Source organism: Podarcis tiliguerta (genome assembly GCF_965153285.1).
Source record: "Podarcis tiliguerta genome assembly, chromosome: 4".
Lineage (NCBI taxonomy): Eukaryota > Metazoa > Chordata > Lepidosauria > Squamata > Lacertidae > Podarcis > Podarcis tiliguerta.
Genome location: NC_139537.1, coordinates 82,707,933 through 82,730,921, shown reverse-complemented (window position 1 = coordinate 82,730,921; position 22,989 = coordinate 82,707,933). Strand labels below are relative to the sequence as shown.

The 22,989-nt window shown below is 40.3% G+C and overlaps 2 protein-coding genes and 1 long non-coding RNA gene across 7 annotated transcripts in view; all 3 read left to right on the top strand.

Annotated features, from left to right (window-relative positions):
* The window catches only part of RBM26 (RNA binding motif protein 26), a 47,654-nt gene extending 41,935 nt beyond the window's left edge, over positions 1-5,719 (top strand). For all 5 annotated transcript variants that reach the window (XR_014510437.1, XR_014510438.1, XM_083437712.1 and 2 more), the window contains 2 exons: positions 2,305-2,418; positions 4,899-5,719. Coding sequence is in view for 3 of the 5 variants with exons in the window: in XM_083437712.1 (XP_083293838.1) it covers positions 2,305-2,418; positions 4,899-4,988 (204 nt within the window). In the remaining 2 variants the exon portion in view is untranslated. The remainder of the gene's footprint in view (positions 1-2,304; positions 2,419-4,898) is intronic.
* Positions 5,720-5,854: 135 nt separating this feature from the next.
* Positions 5,855-15,764, top strand: LOC310676326 (uncharacterized protein). Its single transcript, XM_083438162.1, has 5 exons — positions 5,855-5,985; positions 6,570-6,681; positions 10,560-10,670; positions 11,648-11,773; positions 15,411-15,764. The coding sequence occupies exons 1-5, from the start codon at positions 5,892-5,894 to the stop codon at positions 15,472-15,474; spliced, it is 507 nt and encodes a 168-aa protein (XP_083294288.1). The 5' UTR covers positions 5,855-5,891; the 3' UTR covers positions 15,475-15,764.
* A 3,206-nt stretch (positions 15,765-18,970) lies between these two features.
* LOC310676393 lies at positions 18,971-22,355 on the top strand. The gene is made up of 3 exons (XR_014510529.1): positions 18,971-19,257; positions 19,705-19,984; positions 20,194-22,355. It is a non-coding gene; the product is annotated as an uncharacterized lncRNA (long non-coding RNA).
* The last annotated feature ends 634 nt before the right edge of the window (positions 22,356-22,989 follow it).

Below are 22,989 nucleotides of genomic sequence, written 5' to 3'. Positions count from 1 at the left end.
AGAGAACCTCCACAACAGCATGCAGAATGTGGAGGGGGGGTTCGTTCCAAGCATCATATGGAAATGCTTGTGCCTAGGGCTTGGATAGGCAAACTAAGGCCCGGGGGCCGGAGCCGGCCCAGTCGCCTTCTCAATCCGGCCCACGGACAGTCCAGGAATCAGCGTGTTTTTACAAGAGTAGAATGTGTCCTTTTATTTAAAATGCATCTCTGGGTTATTTGTGGGGCATAGGAATTCGTTCATCCCCCCAAAAATATATATATATAGTCCAGCCCCCCACAAGGTCTGAGGGACAGTGGATCGGTCCCCTGCTGAAAAAGTTTGCTGACCTAGGGAATGATTGCCACAGCACTACATTGAATTCTTCCCTTCATGGTTGTGTGTGTGTAAAATGCAGTTTGGAACGCTGACCTCTGTTCTATTTATCAGCTTTTTTCATATTGGTGTTTTCTTTGGTTGTACAGTAGTTCTCTTTCTCAGTTTTTAGTTGAAGAATCAAGAGAAAATGTTCTTTATGAAAGCTAGAAAGAACTACGGCCTAAATTCCTTGTAACACGTTTGTTTTCCATGCTTGTGAGCACAGGGATCGTCAACTAGGATTCTCTTTAACACCTTGCAGCTTCTAACAGTATTTCATCACTAAATGGCGAAGCAAAGTTTTGTGCAAAATTACTTTGGAAAGATTAAGGCCCCAAAGATGTGCTCCAAAACCCTGAGTGCCTGGAAAAGGGGTCCTTTGTGACATTGCGAATGGAACAACAGATTTGTGTTTTCTCTAAAACTTTCAATCTGATTGTGTTATGGATATGAATATTTTCTCGAATACAAGAAGAGGAACTTGATTAGCTGTAAAACTAACAAAAAAAGAGTTCATAGTGTATAAATCAAATATCTGCAAGTTAAGTTTCTACTTGTTAGCAAATCAAATATATTATAAATAATAATTGGTAGTAGAAGTTAATCTTCAAAGTAGTTATAGCTTTCTTTGAAGGAATGGTAGCTAATATTTTACTGTCTTGAATGAAAGAGGTTTAAGTTTTATGGCCGTGTGCATTTGAGCTTGGAAGGGTGAGGAGGATTCCCTAGTCATAAAATGTTGCATTTTTATGTTGCAGTAATTTCTTTCAAAGATTACAAGTTGTTTCTGAACCCAAATGTCATATATAAGTATTCTTTAAAAATTCCAGTTTGTGACATTGTGATGAGACCATGGGCAAAAAACCCACTCCTGTGGTGCATTTTAATAGGCATGGAATCTTTTAAAATTGATCATAAATTTATATGTACAGATTTAAAATTTATACCTGGGGACCTTAATATCACACAATTCATGTTCAGATGTCATCAAACATGTAATTGTTTCCACATTTCACATTATGCTGTACTTTCAGATTGTACTATAAATCTTTTGTGACTGTGGCAGTTATTTCGGAATGTTGCTAACACTGATTTATGCTAGTTCATGTTACTTTAATTTGAACATACTATTTCCAAAGCAGCCACTTAATGCAGCTGGTACTTAAGAAGGCATGAATATCCCATAGGTTAATTTTTTTATTTTTTACATTTCAATTACCAAGCCTTTACAGAAAATGGAATGCTTTTCGGCAGAATAGGTTATATTCTTTAAGTTTATTTTTTTAAAAAAACCAACTCAGTTTTATTTTCAGGATGCCCCGTTTTGGGCAGTAGTAATAATGTATGAAGATTAAAAAGTATCAATATTTCAAAAGCAAAACACCAATGAGGAGATTGTTCAGTAACAATTGGCTTCTCTGAACAGCATGCTACCTGCATGTTGAAATAATTCAGGACTTTAAAAAAAATCATTTTTCTTCATCGCCTTGTGTATGTGTAGACACCAAAAGAAATCTGGAAAGCTTTGCATGCACGTTTACCTTTGAAATAGTAATCTGCAATAGAATACTAAGACTGCAGTATACCTTGTATACTGCACACCTGCATTGAAACCTAGGCTTAAAATTTGCCAAAGGACTTGGGGATGCCCACTGGGGTGTTGATTTGTTCTTTAAATAACAACCCCCCCAAAAAAACAACAACCCACCTCCCAATGCTATATCATAACCTGCTTTTGTTAATACACACATTTTCCAAAGTGATTTGCCATGTGGCATAGTGAAATACTGTCCTAAAAACAAAAGTCCCGAGAGTTGGGACAATTACTTCAGTTGCAGCCTAGTTACGCAGAGGTGCATGCTGTTTATTCTGGTATTTGTTGCCATTCAACCATTTTCCCCCAGAGGACATGTTTCGTTATAAAGAGAATATTGCTGTTCTCTTTAGGCTGCTATCCATGGATCTCGCTTCAAAGGGCAAGACCTGAAGTTGGCTTGGAACAAGCCGGTCGCAAATATCTCAACGATGGAAACGGAGGAGACTGAACCAGATGAAGAAGAAGTAAGTTTGCGTCTCCTCCTCCTTGACAAACAGACGAAGGAATGGAAAACTTGTTACTGTTGCTGTTTAATAAAGATAGCTTTTGCGGATTCGTAACAGCTCTGGTGATTCTGTAACACTAATACCACTTGTTTTCTCTGGAGTGTCTTTTTGGTAACAGAAATATTAGCAGAAAACTTGAAAACAATTATTGAAAAGAGGATGTCAATATAAAGCTCTTAGGGATAGTATGCAACCAGATCATACTCAGTTGACCCACTGAAGAAAGGCAATTTATTTCATATTAGTAAAATGTAAAATAATACATTAATAAGTGTCCATTATTTCAGTGAGTGTACTAGGAATAAGACTTGATCAGATACCATTCATAGATTATGATTCAAAAGTTGAGTGGGTAGTTCATATGCACACTTTCGTCTTAATATCCCTACAATTTCCATGTATTGCACATTGGAGCAACTTTTATATATTTATTACATTTTGTTTACTGTTCCCCCTTTCAAGTAGTTTAGGGGTCATGTTATCGTATTTATCCTTACACCAGCTGTGTGTGAGAGAGTGAGTTGTCAATAGCTATCCAGATTGCTTTGTGGCTAAGCAGAAATTTAAAACTGAGACTTCCGGTTCTATCTACAGCATCAAACTAGTGCATTCAAAATAGCATGCTCAGATAATAATTTTCATGCAGAACTATTGCAAGAGGTTGATATTCAGATCTTACTTGGTGTATATGCTGAATGTAAAAATACTGCAAACTCTCTTGCTATCTTCTTGTGATGCAATTGGGAGTCCTTAATTTTCTCTGAATTTGTGTACTTTGCATTTGTAATAGTTTTGGCACAGCACACACCTATATTTTCCCTTTTTTTCCCTTTTACTAGCTCATAGTCTTAATATACATTCTGTTACTTAAGTCATGTTTTCTGTCCTGTATGCATTGGCCTTTTTCTGATTTACTTAACCAGGTTATATTAATTTACGTTCTCTTCCACTATTACAGAACCCCTCTTTTCTTCAATAAATTCCCATACATAATGGATTTCCAATCAAAGTTCCCTCAAGCATTTTGTATTTCTTAAATGTCAGCTTTTCCTAAGATAGAATTTCACGAGTGCTTCTAGCACAGACACCAAGGAGTATTGAAATAGAATATTTGTAATCACCAGGTCCTGGATGTATCAGCTGTAGAGTAAATTATGAGTGAGAACCTACATTGCTTTCACTATAAATTTTGTCAGAGTTGCTGTTCCAATGTCAGGATATTTTCTGTTATTTATGGGTTTTGGCTCTGACCTTTGCGTAAGCACCTCCTAGAAAATGCATACTCCATTTATGAAAAATTAGTTTCATAACTTCTCATTGGAATGGATTATCTCTCGTTCTGAACTAGTAGTATGTGTTCATTGCAAAAATATTATATTCATTTAAATAAATAATAAGTAATTATCTATATTCAATAAATAATTAGAGGAGAATTTTGGCTCAATAGTGGATAGACCCTTACTTGGGTTCAGCCCTATCCAAAATTCTCAGGATGAAAGTAAAATATATGTGCATTACTAGATATCAAGGTTTGTTTAGGGCTTACATCTTGTAGATTGCTTGGAGGGAAAGAAGCCACAAGTCCAGGGTTGGCTATAATGACTAGCCAAACCATGGTTTGTTTCCCAGCAGTACAACAGCAGCAGGAAGGGGTCTGGGGGAGTGTTTTAGCTTACGATTTCAGCACATGTACCAGGACAATGCATGTCTACATTAAAAAGTTTATTTTAACGATGTTTTAATGTGGCATGCAAACCAAAACTGAATATGCATCTGCTGTCTTGTCGAGTGTTCAGAGCACAGGACTTCAACCCTGGTGAGCCCTGTGTGGGCTGGTCCAAAATAACAAGAGCGACCGGTTTGGATGTAAAATAAATGAGCAAATGACTCATGCTCTCCCCTCTAGTCCTCTGGTGCAGTTACAACGAAGAGATTGGAAATTTTCTTTTCCATTTGTACCTAGCCATGGTTTGCTGTTACATGCACACTGAAGTGTGGTTAAACGGTGGTTTGCCAAAACTAGCCAGGAACATAAATCACATTTTGGAAGTTGGCTTGTCCAGACAAGACCTACAACCATTATCCATACCTCATGTCACTTACAGAATAAATCAATGATGTTTAGAATTTATTAGATAGCTTTTCAAAGCATTATACAGTTTGCAGCAGCATAACGGCTTAACATAAATAAATGAATCCCAGCATGAGATGTATATCTCATGATCTGTAGAATTTCCCACCATTTGTTAATCTTCATAAACAACAACACTTGGCATGGAAGATGCTAACATTCTGATTGTGTTTTTCCCATTCTTTCAAACTGCAGAAGTAATTTGCATAGTCCTAAAAGGTGCCTGAATGCCACACACCCCTTTTCGTTAGGGAATTTCATATCTTCAGTGCTCCCGGCATGGTCTTACGAAACATTTCTTTTTCAGTTTCAGGAAGAATCCCTGGTAGATGACTCATTGCTTCAAGATGATGATGAAGAAGACGACGACAATGAATCTCGTTCTTGGAGAAGATGATTCAGCGGATTGCTGAGAATGCTAGAACTGTTCCTGTGTTGCATTAGCATTTTCTAATGTACTTTTGCATATTTGTACTTCGAGGAGTTTGGGTGAAAGTGGTGAATTTGGATTTCAGATAAGACTCAAGCAGCTGATTGGTCCCGTCTTTTGAGTGATTGATGTTCGAGTTGCATTTACATTTCGGTAAATGATTGCTAAAGACATCATATTAGGAACATATGCAATGTTTTTATTACTCCTACAGAAACATTATGGAATTCTTTGGGTTCTTTGTAATTTAAAGAATTGGTCACACAACAAGATGACCAAGAGTTGTTATAACATAGATTTTTGTTTTGTTTTGTTTTATTCCAAGTATGGAATGGAAATTTGCATTTAAGATCTTTGTGAATGTTTTCAGAAATAATAATAGATAACATTACTAAACTGAAGTCTCTAAAGTTACGTATTCATAATATTGCATAGTAGTATACTTAGGCTTTACTATGTACTAGCCTTTTGTTGGATTTGTGTACGTATTTTACGTATGAGTTTTAATGATACAGTGTATGACTGCTTTGCATATATCTCCTTATCACTTTAAGATGTTTAAAAAAATAAAGAGATGGAATGGTCTTGAGGAAAAAAAGAAAAAAAAGCAATAATGACGTTATACTACGGCCCATGATAACAAAGAAAAAAAATTGAAAAAAAAGAGAGACCATTCCATGTGGCGACCCCCACCCCCCCATATTCACGAAAAGAGCTGAATCACTATCACTATTTCAACCTTATAAATGATAAAACAATTTGGCCTTGAAGCCAAATGCTGAAAATCCTTTTATGCACAATTTAAATTACCAGCTGGCTACCTAACTTCAGAACCAGGCTTTCAAAGGGAGTTCTTGCTTCAAGAATGGTATGGCCGCACTCACATTTGAGAAAGCAAGAGGGCTTGTTTTTCTTGTGTGGCAGAAGCTCACGTTTAAAGAAATGCAGCAAAGTGACTTGACCGGTAGGTATTAATTTTATTCCTTCTTCGTTAAGCTCTCAATATTGCACACAGAATAAAAATCGAGGTTATCAAAATGGGTTATGCTCTAATAGACAAGGCATAAGGGACAACGGGAGAGAAAAACAAGAACATTCAGAAATCTGATCCAATCACTTTACAAATGATAGGGCAGACTGGTCTCTGATAGGTTCTTTCCTGGGAGGGAGGAACCCAGAAGTAGCCAGACCAGTCATGCCTCCTTGCCCCTGCCATCTACCCTATAGATAAAATTTTGCACCAGATTATAATGTGTCTATTTTGCCTTTACAGCTTTGGGCATCCATTATTCTCCAGTGTTAAGTATTATTTTTTAAAACCCTCCCCTTCTATTTACAGCAGGCCTATTCTCCTTCATCACTCCACGAGGCCTCTTCCTAGGTTGTTCTGACTACCATCAGCTTTAAATTACTCAATTTTAAATCCATTAAGCCAGTTAAATATTGAATTGATTGCTGTTATATTTCCTTCTAAAGTTATGCTTTCCATCCTTTATATTTTATCACCCGTTGAACAGTTGTTCTGATGATTTCCTTTTTTCATTTCAGGCAGATGGTTTGAAAAACAACAAAGAACGCCGCAACTGTTGGTCTTTCCTCCTCTGTCTTTAATTTTGATTTGTTCTTTGTATCACAACTGTACTGTCTACATGCCTTATTGGTAAGCCATGTAAGCTGGGAACCTAAGAGAAGTTAACTCTTGCAAGCTAATGGAGTTGCTATGGACCCAAGCAGCTGTTTCAAAATATTGTCAAATATTTTTTAGCAACCTGAAGCACTTCATCCCTGACTGGCTTTCTGGGGTCTGATTACCCATATTGAAATGAACAAGAAGATGAAACTACCAAATTCTTAAGCTTGCTGGGGTCTGTTCTGTCTCCCAACAACTTCTCAAATAGGCTAGGGAAAATAACTTCATGTTTTGCCTTATCATCTTTTTATTTTAAGAGTGTGCTTATGCAACTTAGAGAATGCCGGAGGAGATTGGTTAATTTTTTTGTAAACCTTTTTCTGTACATTCCTGTGTGTACTAAAAAAACCCCACTATGAACCTGTTACAAAGCAGTGCAGGGGTTCATTGAAACTCGAGAGTGAATTTTACCCTGGTGCAGGGGTCTCCAATGTCGCAGATAGAGCTGGGCAATGTATCGGTAAATGGTCAGAAACCGGTACGGCATTCAGATCACAATGCCGGTTTCAGACATTTTGAGCTGGCAATACAGATGGCAAAGGCGCAGGCAGGTGGCAAAGGCGCAGGTAGGCAGGCAGATGGGAATCTGAGAAGGCTCCGGGCAAGCACTTTTTTGGGCTCCCTTTGCCTGCCTTAGCTGCCTGTGGCTTTGAGGAAGCCCCCCTCCCCAGCTCATGCGAACCGGAACATTACCGGGGTTCACTCAGCTTCCTGCCCCCAGTGGAGCAATTTAAGGAAGGCTCTGCCCCTCCAGCTCCTGTGAGCTAACTGCTGATACATCCTGATGTTGAAAAACAGATATTGCCCAGCCCTTGTAGCAGGGACACAGGTACTGCAGAACCAACCCTGCTGAAATTAGGCTTGAAAAACATACTCTTTTGTAGCTGATTGTAGAGGATGTGCCCATGACAGTGTCTCTACTTTACAAATTTGCCCACCAACCTAAAAAGTTTGGTGAAGCAGGTCCTGGGGCTTAATTCTGCTCCAAATTTTATCATGACACAAGAGTTAACATTTTCCTTAGTGCAACCTTGTACCACTGATTTCTTTATTGCATTTCTTTATTGCATTGTTGATTAGGGGGCCAGGTGACCTTATTTGTCTATTGGGCTAAATTGAGCTCCTGCCGCTTACTAAGAACCTAGTAATTCACCTAGGTAATTATTTGTGTTCTGATTTATTTTCTCTTTTGCTATGAGTCCTCTACCCCAGTATTTAACTTCCAAATTTCTGTTTCCTCCAAGATTTTGTGATAGCCCAAGGAGGAATTTTAAGTTAATAATCCGAGGTCCAATGTACCCTAATAAGTTATGTGTCGTGTTATGTTTTTGAAACATGATACCAATAAAATCATCTTTTTTTAAAATGAAAACTGGAGTTACTTTGAAATCAGTTCTGTATTTCCAAGCTAGGACTTTAAAGAGATCAGTTGGAGCTCAATGCAGATACTGGTTGTTGTTTTTTAAAGAAGAGGTGGGAAGCTTAAAGAAGTTATCAATGAAAGTTTTGACCCTGTTCTTCTCTCTGCAAGCAAGTATGCCCCTAAAGGAAAGTTGAAGGACTATTCTGAACAATATGTGACGGGGCACAGGGACCCCTAGGGGAGGGGGAATTGCCCAATATCAGGCTTGGATCAGATACGTTACTCTATGAACTACCTTTAAATTCAAGCCATTGAGTTGTATGCTGGAAATGTAGTTTCTAGACAGCCAGGGCTATTACTGGAACGGAAAGCAAACTTGTTGAAGCTAAGCAGATCTAGATCTTGTTAGTGCTTGGTTTGGAGACTCCCCCTGAGTTCTCTTAAAGGCAGGCTTTAAATGCAATAATTAAAAATATAGTCACAATAGCGGAGTTACTGGTTTATATGGGTAAAGGAACCCCTGACTATTAGGTCCAGTCGTGGCCGACTCGGGGGTTGCGGCGCTCATCTCGCTCTATAGGCCGAGGGAGCCGGCGTTTGTCTTCAGACAGCTTCCGGGTCATGTGGCCAGCATGACTAAGCCGCTTCTAAGCAGCACACGGAAACGCCATTTACCTTCCCACCAGAACAGTACCTATTTATCTACTTACACTTTGATGTGCTTTCGAACTGCTAGGTAGGTAGGAGCTGGGACCGAGCAACGGAAGCTCACCGCATAGCGGGGATTCAAACCGCGAACCTTCTGATCGGCATGTCCTAGGCTCTGTGGTTTCACCCACAGCGCCACCCGCATCCCACTGGTTTATATATGTCACTAGAAAATCTCATAGGGGTGTAGTAAATGCTTTCTTGCAAGGGATCTAGTTTTACGTTTCGTGCATATCGATAAAAGCTTGAAACAAGCTGTCCATCGTGCAAATGTAAGCCTAAGCTTCAATGCAGTGAAAAATGAAGAATGTACTAAGTTCTCAATGCATAATCATTCTTCTGATGACTGACTTTTAATGGTATTTATAATCTACTTATTAGCTTCAAACCATGTGTTAGTGATAATTATTTTTTTTTACTATTATCAACAGCGATACAGTTTACCGTGTGGTAATTTATGTAGTTTACATGTAGCTTCATGGAAGGCCAGTTGCCGGGATCATTTTGACATGTTGATTTTAGCACAGTTCGGTACTCCACCAGAAGCAGTGTTAGAAACTCGGATATATAAACTAGGTGCCAAATGGCTCCTTAAACCAAGGTTACAGTCCCCAAAATGGAATGTCTAATTGCCATTTTTGGGCAAGATGGAACTAGAGTCTTATTTTTCAAATGATGGACTGACTGATTGATTCTCAGTTAAACCTCTGGCTAGTTCAGATGACCACCTTGAGCTAGGTTAAGAATTTTGAGAACTTAAAGAAGAAAAGTGACTTGATCCAAGGCCAGTCTCTCTCCCTCCCTCTCTCTTGGCCTATCTAGGGTTGCCATACGTCTGGAAAATCCCAGACATGTCTTCTTTTGGGGGTCTACATGCCCATCCGGGGGCAAATGTTCGGGTTATGTGCAGGCAGCTCTGGCTGGCATGTACAAGCAGGAGAGACGGCAGCTGGTATTGCTGATGGGCAGGAAAATTACCATGGGGGGGGGGGTTTTCAAAAATTGTCAAATGTCTGGATTTTTACTTCTTGAAATGTGGCAGGCCTATTCTGACCTCTTTCTTAATGGTGACTGCTCCTGCTCAGGCTTCACAGAAGAAGCATTTTGGTTCCAGAAATTCATTTCAATTGTGCAGATAAAAAATAACTGATAGAATTCTACAGGAGGGGGTCTTAGTGGGCAAGAATGGTCCAGATCTAATGATCCTCAGGCCCGCACCTCCAGGTGCTGGAGGCATCAGGTGCCGTCCTGGCCCCCAAGTGGTTGAAACTGGGTCGCAAGTGGTGGAAAACTGTGTGCAAAATGTGCCTGGCTAATTTCAAACGCCAGTGCCGAGGGCCTTCTGGCGGTTCCCTCGCTGCGAGAAGCCCAAGTTATAAGGAACCAGGCAGAGGGCCTTCTTGGTAGTGGCACCCGCCCTATGGAACTCCCTCCTAACAGATATCAGAGAGAAAAACAACCACCAGACTTTTAGAAGACATCTGAAGGCAGCCCTATTAGACTATTGTATTTTAATACTTTGTTGGAAGCCGCCCAGAGTGGCTGGGGAAGCCCAGCCAGATGGGTGGGGTATAAATAAATTATTATTATTATTATTATTATTATTATTATTATTATTATTATTATTATTATCTGAAGCGGAAAGTGTGGTAGGATTCTTCTTGCCTCTTCACAAGGCAATACAGATGGACTAGCTTCCCAAGTGGTTACACACACACTTTGAATTACTTGCAGGAAAATTGCAATATGAATCCTCTCCGTGTTTTGTTTCCTGCGGCGACACTGGCTGCTTTTATAACCCGCATCAGTTGCATTGCGTTGCCAAAAAAAAAGAAATGAATGAGGCATCTCAGAAAATACCCACATACCCCTGTCACAGCTTTCTCCAGTAACCCCAAATGATATGGATTCAACTGCAAGCATTTTGACGTAACTTGGATTTCCCTGTTAAGATGGGGAAATAGGGAGACCTCTGTTGGTCACCATGTCGTCGGGGAGTTAACTGAGCCAGGTTTCCTTGCAAGATGGAAAATGAGATTTTATAATCGTTGCACAAATGAAGTGTCACACAAATCTTTACCTCTGGAAAATGAATTGGGAAGGTGGCTGTAATTTTTAATTAAACTGGTACGTATGATTGCTGAACTCAAAAGTTCCTTGGGATTTCTCGGAAAGGAAGATGAAATCGAAACAGCTGCTGGGATTGTATTGTGAATGCTCCATTCGCAGGGATAGTAACACGTTCAGCACACTGGAAAATGTATCACGAGCCACAAGTTTATCGCAAACTTGCCTATCTCATTAAATGGATGCACTACAAGCCAGGGGCTGAGATAAGGACGAGTCCCCTTTTCGCAGCTGGAATCCCAGCCATCTGCGATGAACAAGATCTTTGTCTTGCTAGATCCAAATAACTAAATCATAGCTCTTGGCTTTTCAAACGCATGATCTGTGAAAACTGGCATTGTTAAAATATACAGTATTTTAAAGATTAATTCAAATATACAATCCATGCATGTGTATCTCTACAAAACAGGAGGCCTGGAGTTTTAAGTTCAGATTTTTTTTTTTTTTTTGTGCCTTCAAGAGATTGCTTCTAAGAGGTTGATACTTTACCCAGCTTTTGCTCTACCTCCTGCCATTGTTATTCCCCCCCCCCCCATTCTAGAATAGCTGTGAAAAGTACCTAATGACCAGATACTGTTAGTTAAGTCTTGAAAACAACAAAATAGGAAAAAAAAAATTAGGGTTAAAAGCAGTTTACTTAAGAAGAAAGGTGTATACAGCCAACTATTACTGCAGAATTTATCATACTAGTATTAAAGAAACATGGCTTATCCCCAAACGAACTTCCTTGTTTTACAGAACTTTCCCAAGCTTGAATGCAACATGTCAAAAATCATATCTTGAATTTGACAGAAGCAGCTGGATAGCAATGCAGCAAGGATCAGCCTCAAAAAATAAGCAACTGAGGGTTTTGCTGATGTTTTCGTAAGTTGTTCATTGCTTTCCATCACCTTAACTGGTCCATTTTAAATTAATTAAACAACTTTTACACCTTCTGTAATCTGTCAGCATAAAATCAAAGCCTTCCCAATTTTTTTCCTTTTCACATTTCCAAAATGGATGAACTACCATATAAACAAAACACTTCAACAGCCATCATTATTGAAGGTATTTCCCCCCAATTTGTATTTTATAAAGTACCACTGATTAAAAAAAAATCTATTGGAATCTGCTTTTGGGTTTATATCTATTAAGGTATTAAAAGTATTTTTTAATATTCATTGCCAAATGCATTATGACATTGGAGTCCCTAGATGTTTCCCACATTCTGAGTGTTTTCGTGTTATATAAAAAGTAATTGCTAATCTTCCATATCATTGTTACTCTGTATTAAATGCTTAATTTTTTGTCAGGCCTCTAACTGGACTGTATTTTCCTTTCAGCACCATAACAGAATGTCAAATTTGAAAATATTGAAATGAACATGGCTCATCTGGTCTCATTTTGGCTTTGATCTGTTAAGTGACAAAATTTACTTGATCAAAAAGGGCCCTTTATGTAAACCAATTCCCCCACAAAAATGAGTGGCTCAGTATAGCTTGTTATCAGATTTGTTGATTAATATCATGTGAAGGGGGACATTTCAGAATTTTAATGTTCATTTACATTCCACATTGTTAAAGAGACTTGACGAGGATTGCATGTTAAATTATTGCAATACTTGCTTGGTTAGAAAATGCAGCATATCATTTGATCAGTGGTACACAGGTTGTTGTCTCAAATAATTATTTTCTCCTTGCATTTTTCAAACTATTGTCAGTCTGTATTCTTGTTAATTCTGAGCCTAGGTTGTAGGAAACCACTGAGCCACCCTGAAATAAAACCTTTTATGACACTCAGGGAGATTTTTTTGCCTGCAAAATCTAAATGTATTTTTGCCAATTATAATGCCATGCCTTTATGCATGGTGTTGAGAGAGTGCTTAGAGTTTCCTCCTCCCTTTCAATATCTATCTATCTATCTATCTATCTATCTATCTATCTATCTATCATCTATCTATCTATCTATCTATCATCTATCTATCTATCTATCATCTATCTATCTATCTATTTAGATCTAAATAGTCTTAAGGTTTATAAAGGCAAATACAAAGCTTAATATCTTCCCCCCTTTTTAAACCAAACCAAGACTTTTATCTAGATACAATAAAAAACACAAAAAGGGGCGGGGAGGAGAAAGAAAGAAAAATAAAAAAGAGAAAAGAGATCAAAAGAGAAAGTTAGAAAAATAAGATTCAGAAAGTAAAGAGCTTCTGATTCTACATCTATCCGCTATATAAAAACAATATTCACTTTGTCCAATCCAACTCCAACACCCAACGAAGCCGCTTTCTATATCAACAAACATTATCTTCAATTCTCCAATTCAGGTAATCATTATACCATTTTCTTTTTCACACAAGAAGTCCATGAGAGGTTTCCAGTCTTTAACAAATGGTTACACATGCCAATTTTGACATCTCAGCTAAGTCTATATCTAGGGCTGCCAGACATCCGGGATTTCAAAGGCGAAATCAACATCCGGGGGGAATTTCCAAAAGACAATGCTTCTAATAATAATAATAATAGTAATAATTTATTATTTATACCCCGCCCATCTGGCTGGGTTTCCCTAGCCACTCTGGGCGGCTTCCAAAAGAATATTAAAATACTGTGATACATCAAACATTAAAAGCTTCCCTAAACAGGGCTGCCTTCAGATGTCTTCTAAAAGTCTGGTAGTTGTTGTTCTCTTTGACATCTGGTGGGAGGGCGTTCCACAGGGAGGGCGCCACTACCGAGAAGGCCCTCTGCCTGGTTCCCTGTAACTTGGCTTCTCTCAGTGAGGGAACCGCCAGAAGGCTCTCGGTGCTGGACCTCAGTGTCCGGGTAGAGCGATGGGGGTGGAGACGCTCCTTCAGGTATACTGGACCGAGGCCGTTTAGGGCTTTAAAGGTCAGCACCAACACTTTGAATTGTGCTCGGAAACGTACTGGGAGCCAATGTAGGTCTTTCTCCCTGTATCTTGGGCAAGTCAATCGAAAAACCACAAGTGTGGGGAATTTTTTGTGTTTTTTGAAAAGAAAAAAAGTTCAACAATTTCGGATTTTGGGGTCTTCCTCAAAAAGACTCAAGAACTTTTAGGGTGTGTTGGTTTTTACTTTTCAAAATATAACAGCCGTTCTTTCATTTTTGGTAATAAGGGGTCCTTTCCTATAATTCTTGAAACCCACCACCCAACAAAACTTTTGGGTAAGGAGATGTCGGGCCGACAAAGGAAAGTACTTTACACAGGACATAATTCTGTTTATGGATTTCACCGCCAGAAGTTCATAAGTGTTGCCCTCAAGCTTAGATGACTTTAAAAGGAGCTTAGACAAATTCATGGAGGGAAAGCCTTATCAGCTACTAGGCATGATAGCTAAGTGTTGTATATAGATTCAAATGTGGTTTGTCTCTCAGTGCTGTCAACAAGAACGGGAGAGGGCTGTTGCTTGCTTGCCTTGTGTCCTGAATGCTTTAGTTTAGATTCCTGCATTGCAAGGCGTTGGACTAAATGACCCTTGATTTGCGTGTGTGCTTTTGAAATCCCTGCAGATCATGCTTCTTCTGACTGAAAGCTTTCCTCACCTGTTAATCCCCCCCTTTTTTTTCTGTAGCAAGCATGTAGAAGGCCACCAATCTGCTCAAAGACCAGATTTTGAGAACATACATGCTTTGCAGGTCGTTGCCAAGTTTCCTTCTTATAGCAAAAGCTACACTTTCCGTCCAGATTTTCTGAAAACGAAGTAGAAACATGTTGATGGCGATAATACTGTTATGTACATTTTTTTTTGTTTGTTGAAGGCTAGGGGGCAGTCTGTCTCCGTAAGTGAAACCAAATTCATTTTCTCGCACTTGCCGGCTCCTCTTCAGTCAGTTTCCCCTCTCTTGGGCCTTTCCCATCGAATGAATGAATGAATGTTTGTGGCCAGTATTTTGCGTTGAGGTTGCACATTCTTACAAAGTCCCCACTTGAAAACTGGTTCCATCAAAAGTTCAGAGTTTAGCCTGCTCTGCTTTTAGAGCCACTGAGATCATGTGGTTTGTGATTTGTTAACCTTATAAGTCACTGCATGGCTTCTTATCAAATGTATAGTTGGTGATGATTTCATGACCTGGAATGCGATTCCCAGTCGTAAGGTGCCATATTTTTCGCTCTATAAGACGCACCAGACTACAAGACGCACCTAGTTTTTGGAGGAGGAAAACAAGAAAAAAAATATTCTGAATCTCAGAAGCCAGAACAGCAAGAGGGATCGCTGCGCAGTGAAAGCAGCAATCCCTCTTGCTGTTCTGGCTTCTGGGATAGCCGCGCCGCTTGCATTCGCTCCATAAGATGCACACACATTTCCCCTTACTTTTTAGGAGGGAAAAAGTGAGTCTTATAGAGCAAAAAATACGGTATATTATTGTCTTTACCTGCCTGCATTGCCTGCCCTTCCTACAGGTTGCTGCTGAAGCATACATAGCAAGACGGAAAAGAAATAGATAATCCTACAGAGAGACTCCACAGCTGCACAATTTTTTGCTTTGTTTTCCAGCTGCTGTTATAGTTCTGTCTTCTCTTCCGATAATCTCCAGACGGTCACAATGATGGCTTCCTAGCCAGCCAGCTGCTCCAAAGGCATAAGCCACAGGAAAAGGTTTTGCGTGCTCTTGATGTGCCAGAAAAATCGCCAGCACATGGATCACGGGGCTACGTAAACGATAATTTGTAACGTGAAAGGCGGGGAGGAATGAACTTCCAGCTCGCCAGGAGAGGGAAAAGGCACTATTTTTAAAAGGTTCAGGTGTCTTTCTAGCATTTTCCTGAGCAATTTGCATTTCCGTTCCTTGTAAACGCAGGAAAGTTGCACGTTTGCCAAAACTCAGCAATAAAGTCGACTAAACGCTCATTATGTTGTGGTAGTTTTAAAATAGTCTTTTTTTAAAAAAACCAAACTAACGCACAACTTTCTTCTTCAAGACCGCAAAAGAAGATATTTTTAATGTGTTAAGATATTAGAAAATTTCTTTCATGGTTCCCAGTATTCTACTTAGGGGTAGTAATGCTTTGGACAGATTGGTCTAATGTTTTCCCGTTCCTGGCATATGCTTAGATCAGCAGACTGAATGCGTAGTTTGCCCACAATCTGGTGAACAGAAGCTCAACGCAGGCGTGTTGTGTAGCCTTTCCATTCCTTCTCTTATTTTTCTCTCCAGCGACTTCTCACAATTCCTGCACATCATTAATGTGTACGGAAGTGCCAACTTCTTGGGATGATTGAGGGGGCGTCCTACGCGGCACCCTGTTATCACACACACGAGGGTCCTGCCTCCCTCAAATAAAAGAAACCTGGAGGGGGCCCCAAAGTGCCTCATCCCCCAGGAACTGGTGCCAAGAACATATACCATTGGTGGGGAACCTTTTTCAGCCCTTCTGGGCAATCTTTTGGGGGCTGCATACGGGCCGCGGATGATGATTGCAAAGTCCAGGTCTGTTTATATGGGGAGAGGCGGTCTGTGACATCTTGTGACATAGAATCATAGAGTTGGAAGAGACCACAAGGGCCATCGAGTCCAACCCCCTGCCAAGCAGGAAACACCATCAGAGCACTCCTGACATATGGTTCTCAAGCCTCTGCTTAAAGACCTCCAAAGAAGGAGACTCCACCACACTCCTTGGCAGCAAATTCCACTGTCAAACACCTCTTACTGTCAGGAAGTTCTTCCTAATGTTTAGGTGGAATCTTCTTTCTTGTAGTTTGGATCCATTGCTCCGTGTCAGCTTCTCTGGAGCAGCAGAAAACAACATTTCTCCCTCCTCTATGTGACATCCTTTTATATATTTGAACATGGCTATCATATCACCCCTTAACCTCCTCTTCTCCAGGCTAAACATGCCCAGCTCCCTTAGCCGTTCCTCATAAGGCATCGTTTCCAGGCCTTTGACCATTTTGGTTGCCCTCCTCTGGACACGTTCCAGTTTGTCAGTGTCCTTCTTGAACTGTGGTGCCCAGAACTGGACACAATACTCCAGGTGAGGTCTGACCAGAGCAGAATACAATGGCACTATTACTTCCCTTGATCTAGATGCTATACTCCTGTTGATGCAGCCCAGAATTGCATTGGCTTTTTTAGCTGCCACGTCACACTGTTGGCTCATGTCAAGTTTGTGGTCAACCAAGACTCCTAGATCCTTTTCACATGTACTGCTCTCAAGCCAGGTGTCACCCATCTTGTATTTGTGCCTCTCATTTTTTTTGCCCAAGTGCAATACTTTACATTTCTCCCTGTTAAAATTCATCTTGTTTGTTTTTGCCCAGTTCTCTAATCTGTCAAGGTCGTTTTGAAGTGTGATCCTGTCCTCTGGGGTGTTAGCCACCCCTCCCAGTTTGGTGTCATCTTTGTCTCTAGATGCCCAGATGTCATCTGTGGCTACAAGTGCCTTCTCCAGCTTGTCTAGGCAAGCGAGAGATATTGTCAAAATTCAAGGCCACATTTTAGCCACATAAAGACCCCAAAGGACGTTGTGTCAGGGTGAGGGGTATTATTCCCAAGGGTCCCTTCTACCTCCCCCTTTCTCCCTGTTTCCTCATTTTATCTTTTTAATCTTTCCACAATTTGTGTTCTTCTTTCCCTTTTCAAATACTAGTTTTGTAGGATGAGGATAATCTTCTGGTCGCTGGAAGAGGTAGTTAACCCTTCTTACTGGGAAGCTTATCCCCTGAATATTGGGGGGCGGATTAAAGTATTGGTTGAGACAATAAGCAGAAGGAAGGAAGTAAAAGAAGACCTTTGAGCAAGTGGCGGTTAGACTACTTGGAGCATAAATTCATAAGACTTTAACCAATTTATACCAGCTGCCATTCGGATTTTTCAAGCTAAAGTGTCGCCCCAGCTACTTTTTGAGATCCCAATATGGATACAAGCATATCATAGTGATTTAGATAAGATACAAGCGAGTTTCTTGAGACGTATCCTGGGGCTGCCAAGTTCTATCAAGTATGAGACGATGTGAGGAAGCAAAAAAGTAGCTGCAACCAGTCATTGTGGCAGCAGCCATAGCTTGTGACATTGAAATACTCTTTTCTGTGGTGGCTTGGTTTTTCCTTTGAACGTAACTAGCTCTGTTTCCCATCTCTGTGTGAAGGAAGGAATTTAAAATGGGGAGGTTTGCTTGGCGCAGTTTAACCAGAGTTTGCAATGCTGAAACACTCATATTTCCTGCATGTTAGCTGAGGTCCCTTTCTCTGATTTCATTTGTCATTATTAAGACCTCATTGTTTAAAGGAGATGATTGTGCCGAGATGGGTCCCAGTGTGAGTAGCGTTCCTCAACTCGGCTTTGAAGATCACCAGATAGCTCTGGTCTGATCAACTCTGCCTTACTTTACATATAGAGTGTGAGGCTAGGATATTATACTTGGCTTCTGGCTGCAGGACGGAATACAAATGTTAGAAATTCTCCTCTTGTGAGTTAGGCCTCCAGTAGAAAAAATAATTGAATTTTGATTTTAAAACATGAACTTCCATGTACATACATAAGGCAGCCTGTAGTGTCGTTCATTATTTGTTACATTGCTAACTACTCAAATACTCATCTCGGCTGTGAGCCCTGGAAGAGCTGCTCCCTGCCTTGCAGGACCTTTTCCACCTGACCTGGAAGGGCAGGGCCCTGACTGACTCCAGCTACAAAAGCTGAGGCTGCTGAACAGACTGTTGTTAGGCGTATAAACACTGGCATACTAAGAGGGGTGTAGGGGGAGCGCACCTCCCCCGGCAGCACGATCCTGGTGGGGTGCCATTGCAGCTGCCCCCTGCCCACACTGGGTGCCACACCCCCAGGACACGCGCCAGCCCCGCCCCCACCTGCTCTCCACCCCCAGGTGCTGTAGCATGAGCTCCGCCACTGGGTATAAATAGTAAAATTATTATTGGTATTATTACTATTGAATATGCAGGACCTTTTCTGCCTGGCCTGGAAGGGTAGGGCCCTGACTGACTCCAGCTACAAAAGCTGAGGCTGCTGAACAGACTGTTGGGGTGGGGTATAAACAGTAAAAGTATTAGTATTTTTTTATTATTACTGAATAAAGGTAAAGGGACCCCTGACCATAAGTAGTGTCTAGGCTCCGTTGTGCCCCAGCTACTAGTTTGGTGGGTTCTTCTTTTTTATTTATTAAGAAAATACCTTTTAAGAGGGTGCTCTGGCTAGAGACCAATTGGGGTGGAGGAATGAGAGGGGGAAACAGCTTCTGCATTGGCTTAGCCAATATCTAAAGCTGTCGTTCCTCTCACAGTATGCAGAGACGGCTCCAGGCTTTAAGCCGTGTGTAAGTTGATGGCCATAACAGAAGTATATAAAAAACACGGGAAAAATTAAAAGACGGTTATTACTCTCTCTTGTGTAGAAGGCTACTCTGGTTTTATATATATATATATATATATATATATATATATATATATATACACACACACACACACACACACACACACACACACATTTTTTTGGTATTTTTACATATCATTTTTAACAATCCTTTAACATAACTTCTTATACAATATTTTAGACTTCCATCAACAACCTTTGATGATTTTCCATTCTTTATCACGTATTCTGCATTTCTTAATTTCTCTATTACTCTTAATTATCATTAATAATTCTCTTCATTGGCTTTCTTGCAATATTTCAAATAGACATAGTCCTCCTTACAGAACTTCTTGCAGTCCTACAAGCATAATCTGTTCCTTACAATTGCTTTTCAAATAGTTCATATATTTACTCCAGTCTTCTAAGAATCTCTGGTCCCGCAGGTTTCGAATCCTTCCTGTTAATTTATCTAATTCTGCATAGTCCAAAGGCTACTCTGTTTTATGTGCGGCAGAATGCAAGCGCTCATTTCTTCAACTGGTCAAGATGGAAGGAACCAGCTATCAGGGCAGTTCTGGTTTATATTACCAGTGGGAGTCTGTTTCTTTTTTAAAAAATGGATGAAATCTCTGATCTGTAATTTTTCTATCAAAATTATACCTTCCATTTAGTGGAGCTGTGCACACAATTCTTTCTTTCTTTCCTGTGGCCAGGACTGCAATACTATGCTGGATTCAGTGTGACTTGACTTCCGAATAGTCAGGTTTAGGCTAAAGACATCCTTTCCGGCTAGGGTTGCCATATTTTGAAGAGCAAAAAAGAGGACGCTATGACAACTCTCATTTTAAATATCCCGACTATATGTAGGCTGTAGAAGTTGTGATATATTGGGAGGGCGGGGAGAGAAGAGAAGAGGAAGGCAAGTCTTCAACCACCAGTTATGTCTATGTCTCATCCAGAAAGTGTAGCCAGAGACATTTTGGCAAATTTAAAAAATCCGCCCGGACTGAAATTTTACCCCTGAAAAAGAGGACGTGTCCTGGAAAAATAGGACACATGGCAGCCCTATTTCCAGCTCAATCAAGCATTGTAATAACTGAACCCTCTGGAGTGCTGTAATATTTACTGGCCAGTTCTTTCTATTGCTGTACCATTTGTATATCCATAGAGGGAGTGGATTAAGCAAAAGGTGAATTGTTTAAACAAGTTATAGTCCAGTAACTCTTAGGCTAGTTTGTTTTTCTTTGTCTGCATTCTCTTCTTTCTTCCCTCCACCCCCTTTCTTCCTCAAGTGCCATTACATAAAGTGTCACAGTCCCGCAAAAAGATGCATAACCCAATTATTACGATCTTCATCATGCATTTTATTCCTTTCTTCACAATGGAGGGCAAATGCATTGGCTTTGATGAAGTATATGCCCAACTGGCATTCATTCCTTGTTGTTCTGCTTTGACACATCGCGGCGTTGGCATTCAAGGTCCTGCGGTGTGCACCTTCCGGGAGAGGTTTAAAATCGGTGTTCTATACTTACTAAAGTTCTGGATTGTATAACTGTGACTGTTCAGAAAAAAACCTAAAGGCATGGAATATTCTTCTGAACTATATACCTACTATATGGAAGTTAACAACCGGACAACAAAAATGGATTATATGAGCTTTAATGGTAGCCAAAAGGCTGATATTGATGAACTGCAAGAGTGAAGGTTTGATCTCCTTTAATCGGTGGATTGATAATATGATAACACTTGCAACCTACAAACGGACTGCTTACAGACGTAGACTCTGCTTGGATAAATATGACAATATTTGGAACGGATTTATACAAAACGTAGACTATTAATATTTGTGTTGGTACAGTGGACCCTCAGGTTACGTTACCTTTGGGTAACATAACTTTCGGGTTGCAAACACAGCAAACTCGGAAGTGTATTCTTCGGGGTTTCACCTCGCCTGCATGCGCAGAAGTGCTCTGCGCACCTCGCGCATGCGCAAAAGCGCTCTATTGCGCCGTGCGTGTGCACAGAAGCAGCGCCTCTACTTGCAGATTTTTTGGGGGTATGTACGGACCCCTGGAACGAATTACATTTGTATCCAGAGGGTCCACTGTATTAGGATAACAATATCAAATTTATAAAAGAATTTATGGGTTCGGGTGTTTTTGGTATGTATTCAAATAATGTTCCCTGCCTTTACACAGTTCTTTGTTTTGTGCTTTTTCCTTCTTTTTGTCTTACTTTACTGCTTTATATTTGAATTTCCCCCCAATAAAATATCAGTTAATAGAAAATAAAATAAAATAAGAAAATCAGTTCACGAGATTTCCAGAGCTCTCCTCCTTGTCACTTCTCCATCAGCTTTCGGTCCATTTAATCTGGGCCTCTCCTCTGTGAGGCTCCAGCTCCTGTTGTGAGCGATCGGCCTGCTTGAGTGATCTCAGCTTTTCCTGTCACATCACATTTGCATAAAAGAGGACGGATAACCAAATTTGAGCACACAAATGAAAACGCTAAGCGCCGAACCTGTCACAGTTGTTGTCCAACTAATTGTGAAAAATCTGATTTGCTGGCTTTTCGCTGTTCATCATGCAGGCCCCCTTCTCAAATTTGCCGTGCCGTTATGCTACCATACCTGTACCTTTTAAACTGTCTGCGTGAACCTCACGCCCTGGGGATTACTTACCTCTCCCCCTAGCTTTTAATGTCGGCTCATCTACTTGACGAAATTAGGCCACCACGGCAAACAAACACATAATTAAAAACCTGGTAAGACAACGGCAGTTGCGTCTTCCCTAAATTGATATTTGCGGTTGTGTACTGGCATGTTGAGTGCCCTCCCTCTCTAATTCTGTGTGGGGTTTTTTTATTGTGTTGGCAGAATATATTGCTACTTGTTGTCATTGTTAAAGTTACTTCCAGGGATCACATAATTAAACCCTTATTGGTAAATTTACCTGGAAATTCTGAAACCTATCTCAAGTATCTTCTCGAAGGTAAGACAAATGTTATTACCCTGGCCGTGTCAAAACTTCTCTCGGAGGTAATAAGAATTAGAAATCAACATCCTCTGGATAAAACATAGTGGCTGCCTTGGAATGTTTTCTCTGTATTCCTGCTGCATTTTGCTTTAGAAACTGTTTTTGGACCATAATAAAAAATGTGTGTGATATCACTTCTTACATTCAGTATAGCGGTTTGAGTATTATATATTAATATTAGTAGATATCCAAATGCCATATGAGTATGGCAGATCATTTTCTTTTCCAAAATATTTTGTCTTTTATTTTTTAAAAAAACAAAAACCCAAAGCCATATTGGAAATTTCTGATGAATCTCTAAAATTCCTCTACACTTAACTTGTTTCCCCTCATTGGTTTTAAAGTGGTTTCATCCATTTTGTTGTATTGTTGGCTCATGCATATTATAGAAACAAAAAGGATCACTTCCAATCTGCCTCTTCCAATCATTTTTTTAAGGAATTCCTTGCTCCCAATTATCTCATGAGAGCCAGTGTGGTGTAGTGGTTAAGAGCGGTAGTCTTGTAATCTGGGGAACCGAGTTCGCGTCTCCGCTCCTCCACATGCAGCTGCTGGGTGACCTTGGGCTAGTCACACTTCTTTGAAGTCTCTCAGCCCCACTCACCTCACAGAGTGTTTGTTGTGGGGGAGGAAGGGAAAGGAGAATGTTAGCATGTGCAGAAGTGCTAAATCGCGTTTTGCGCATGTGCAGAAGCGTGAATCACAACCCGTGCGTGCGCAGATGTGCAGCTGC

Bases quoted from the DNA above. Each gene is read 5' to 3' on its own strand.
- LOC310676326 (XM_083438162.1), top strand. From the start codon at position 5,892: ATGGCCGCACTCACATTTGAGAAAGCAAGAGGGCTTGTTTTTCTTGTG. The intron at 6,682-10,559 runs GTAAGCCATGTA...TGTTTCCTGCGG, and splicing joins ACTGTCTACATGCCTTATTG to CGACACTGGCTGCTTTTATA. The intron at 11,774-15,410 runs GTAAGTTGTTCA...TTTGTTTTCCAG, and splicing joins AGGGTTTTGCTGATGTTTTC to CTGCTGTTATAGTTCTGTCT.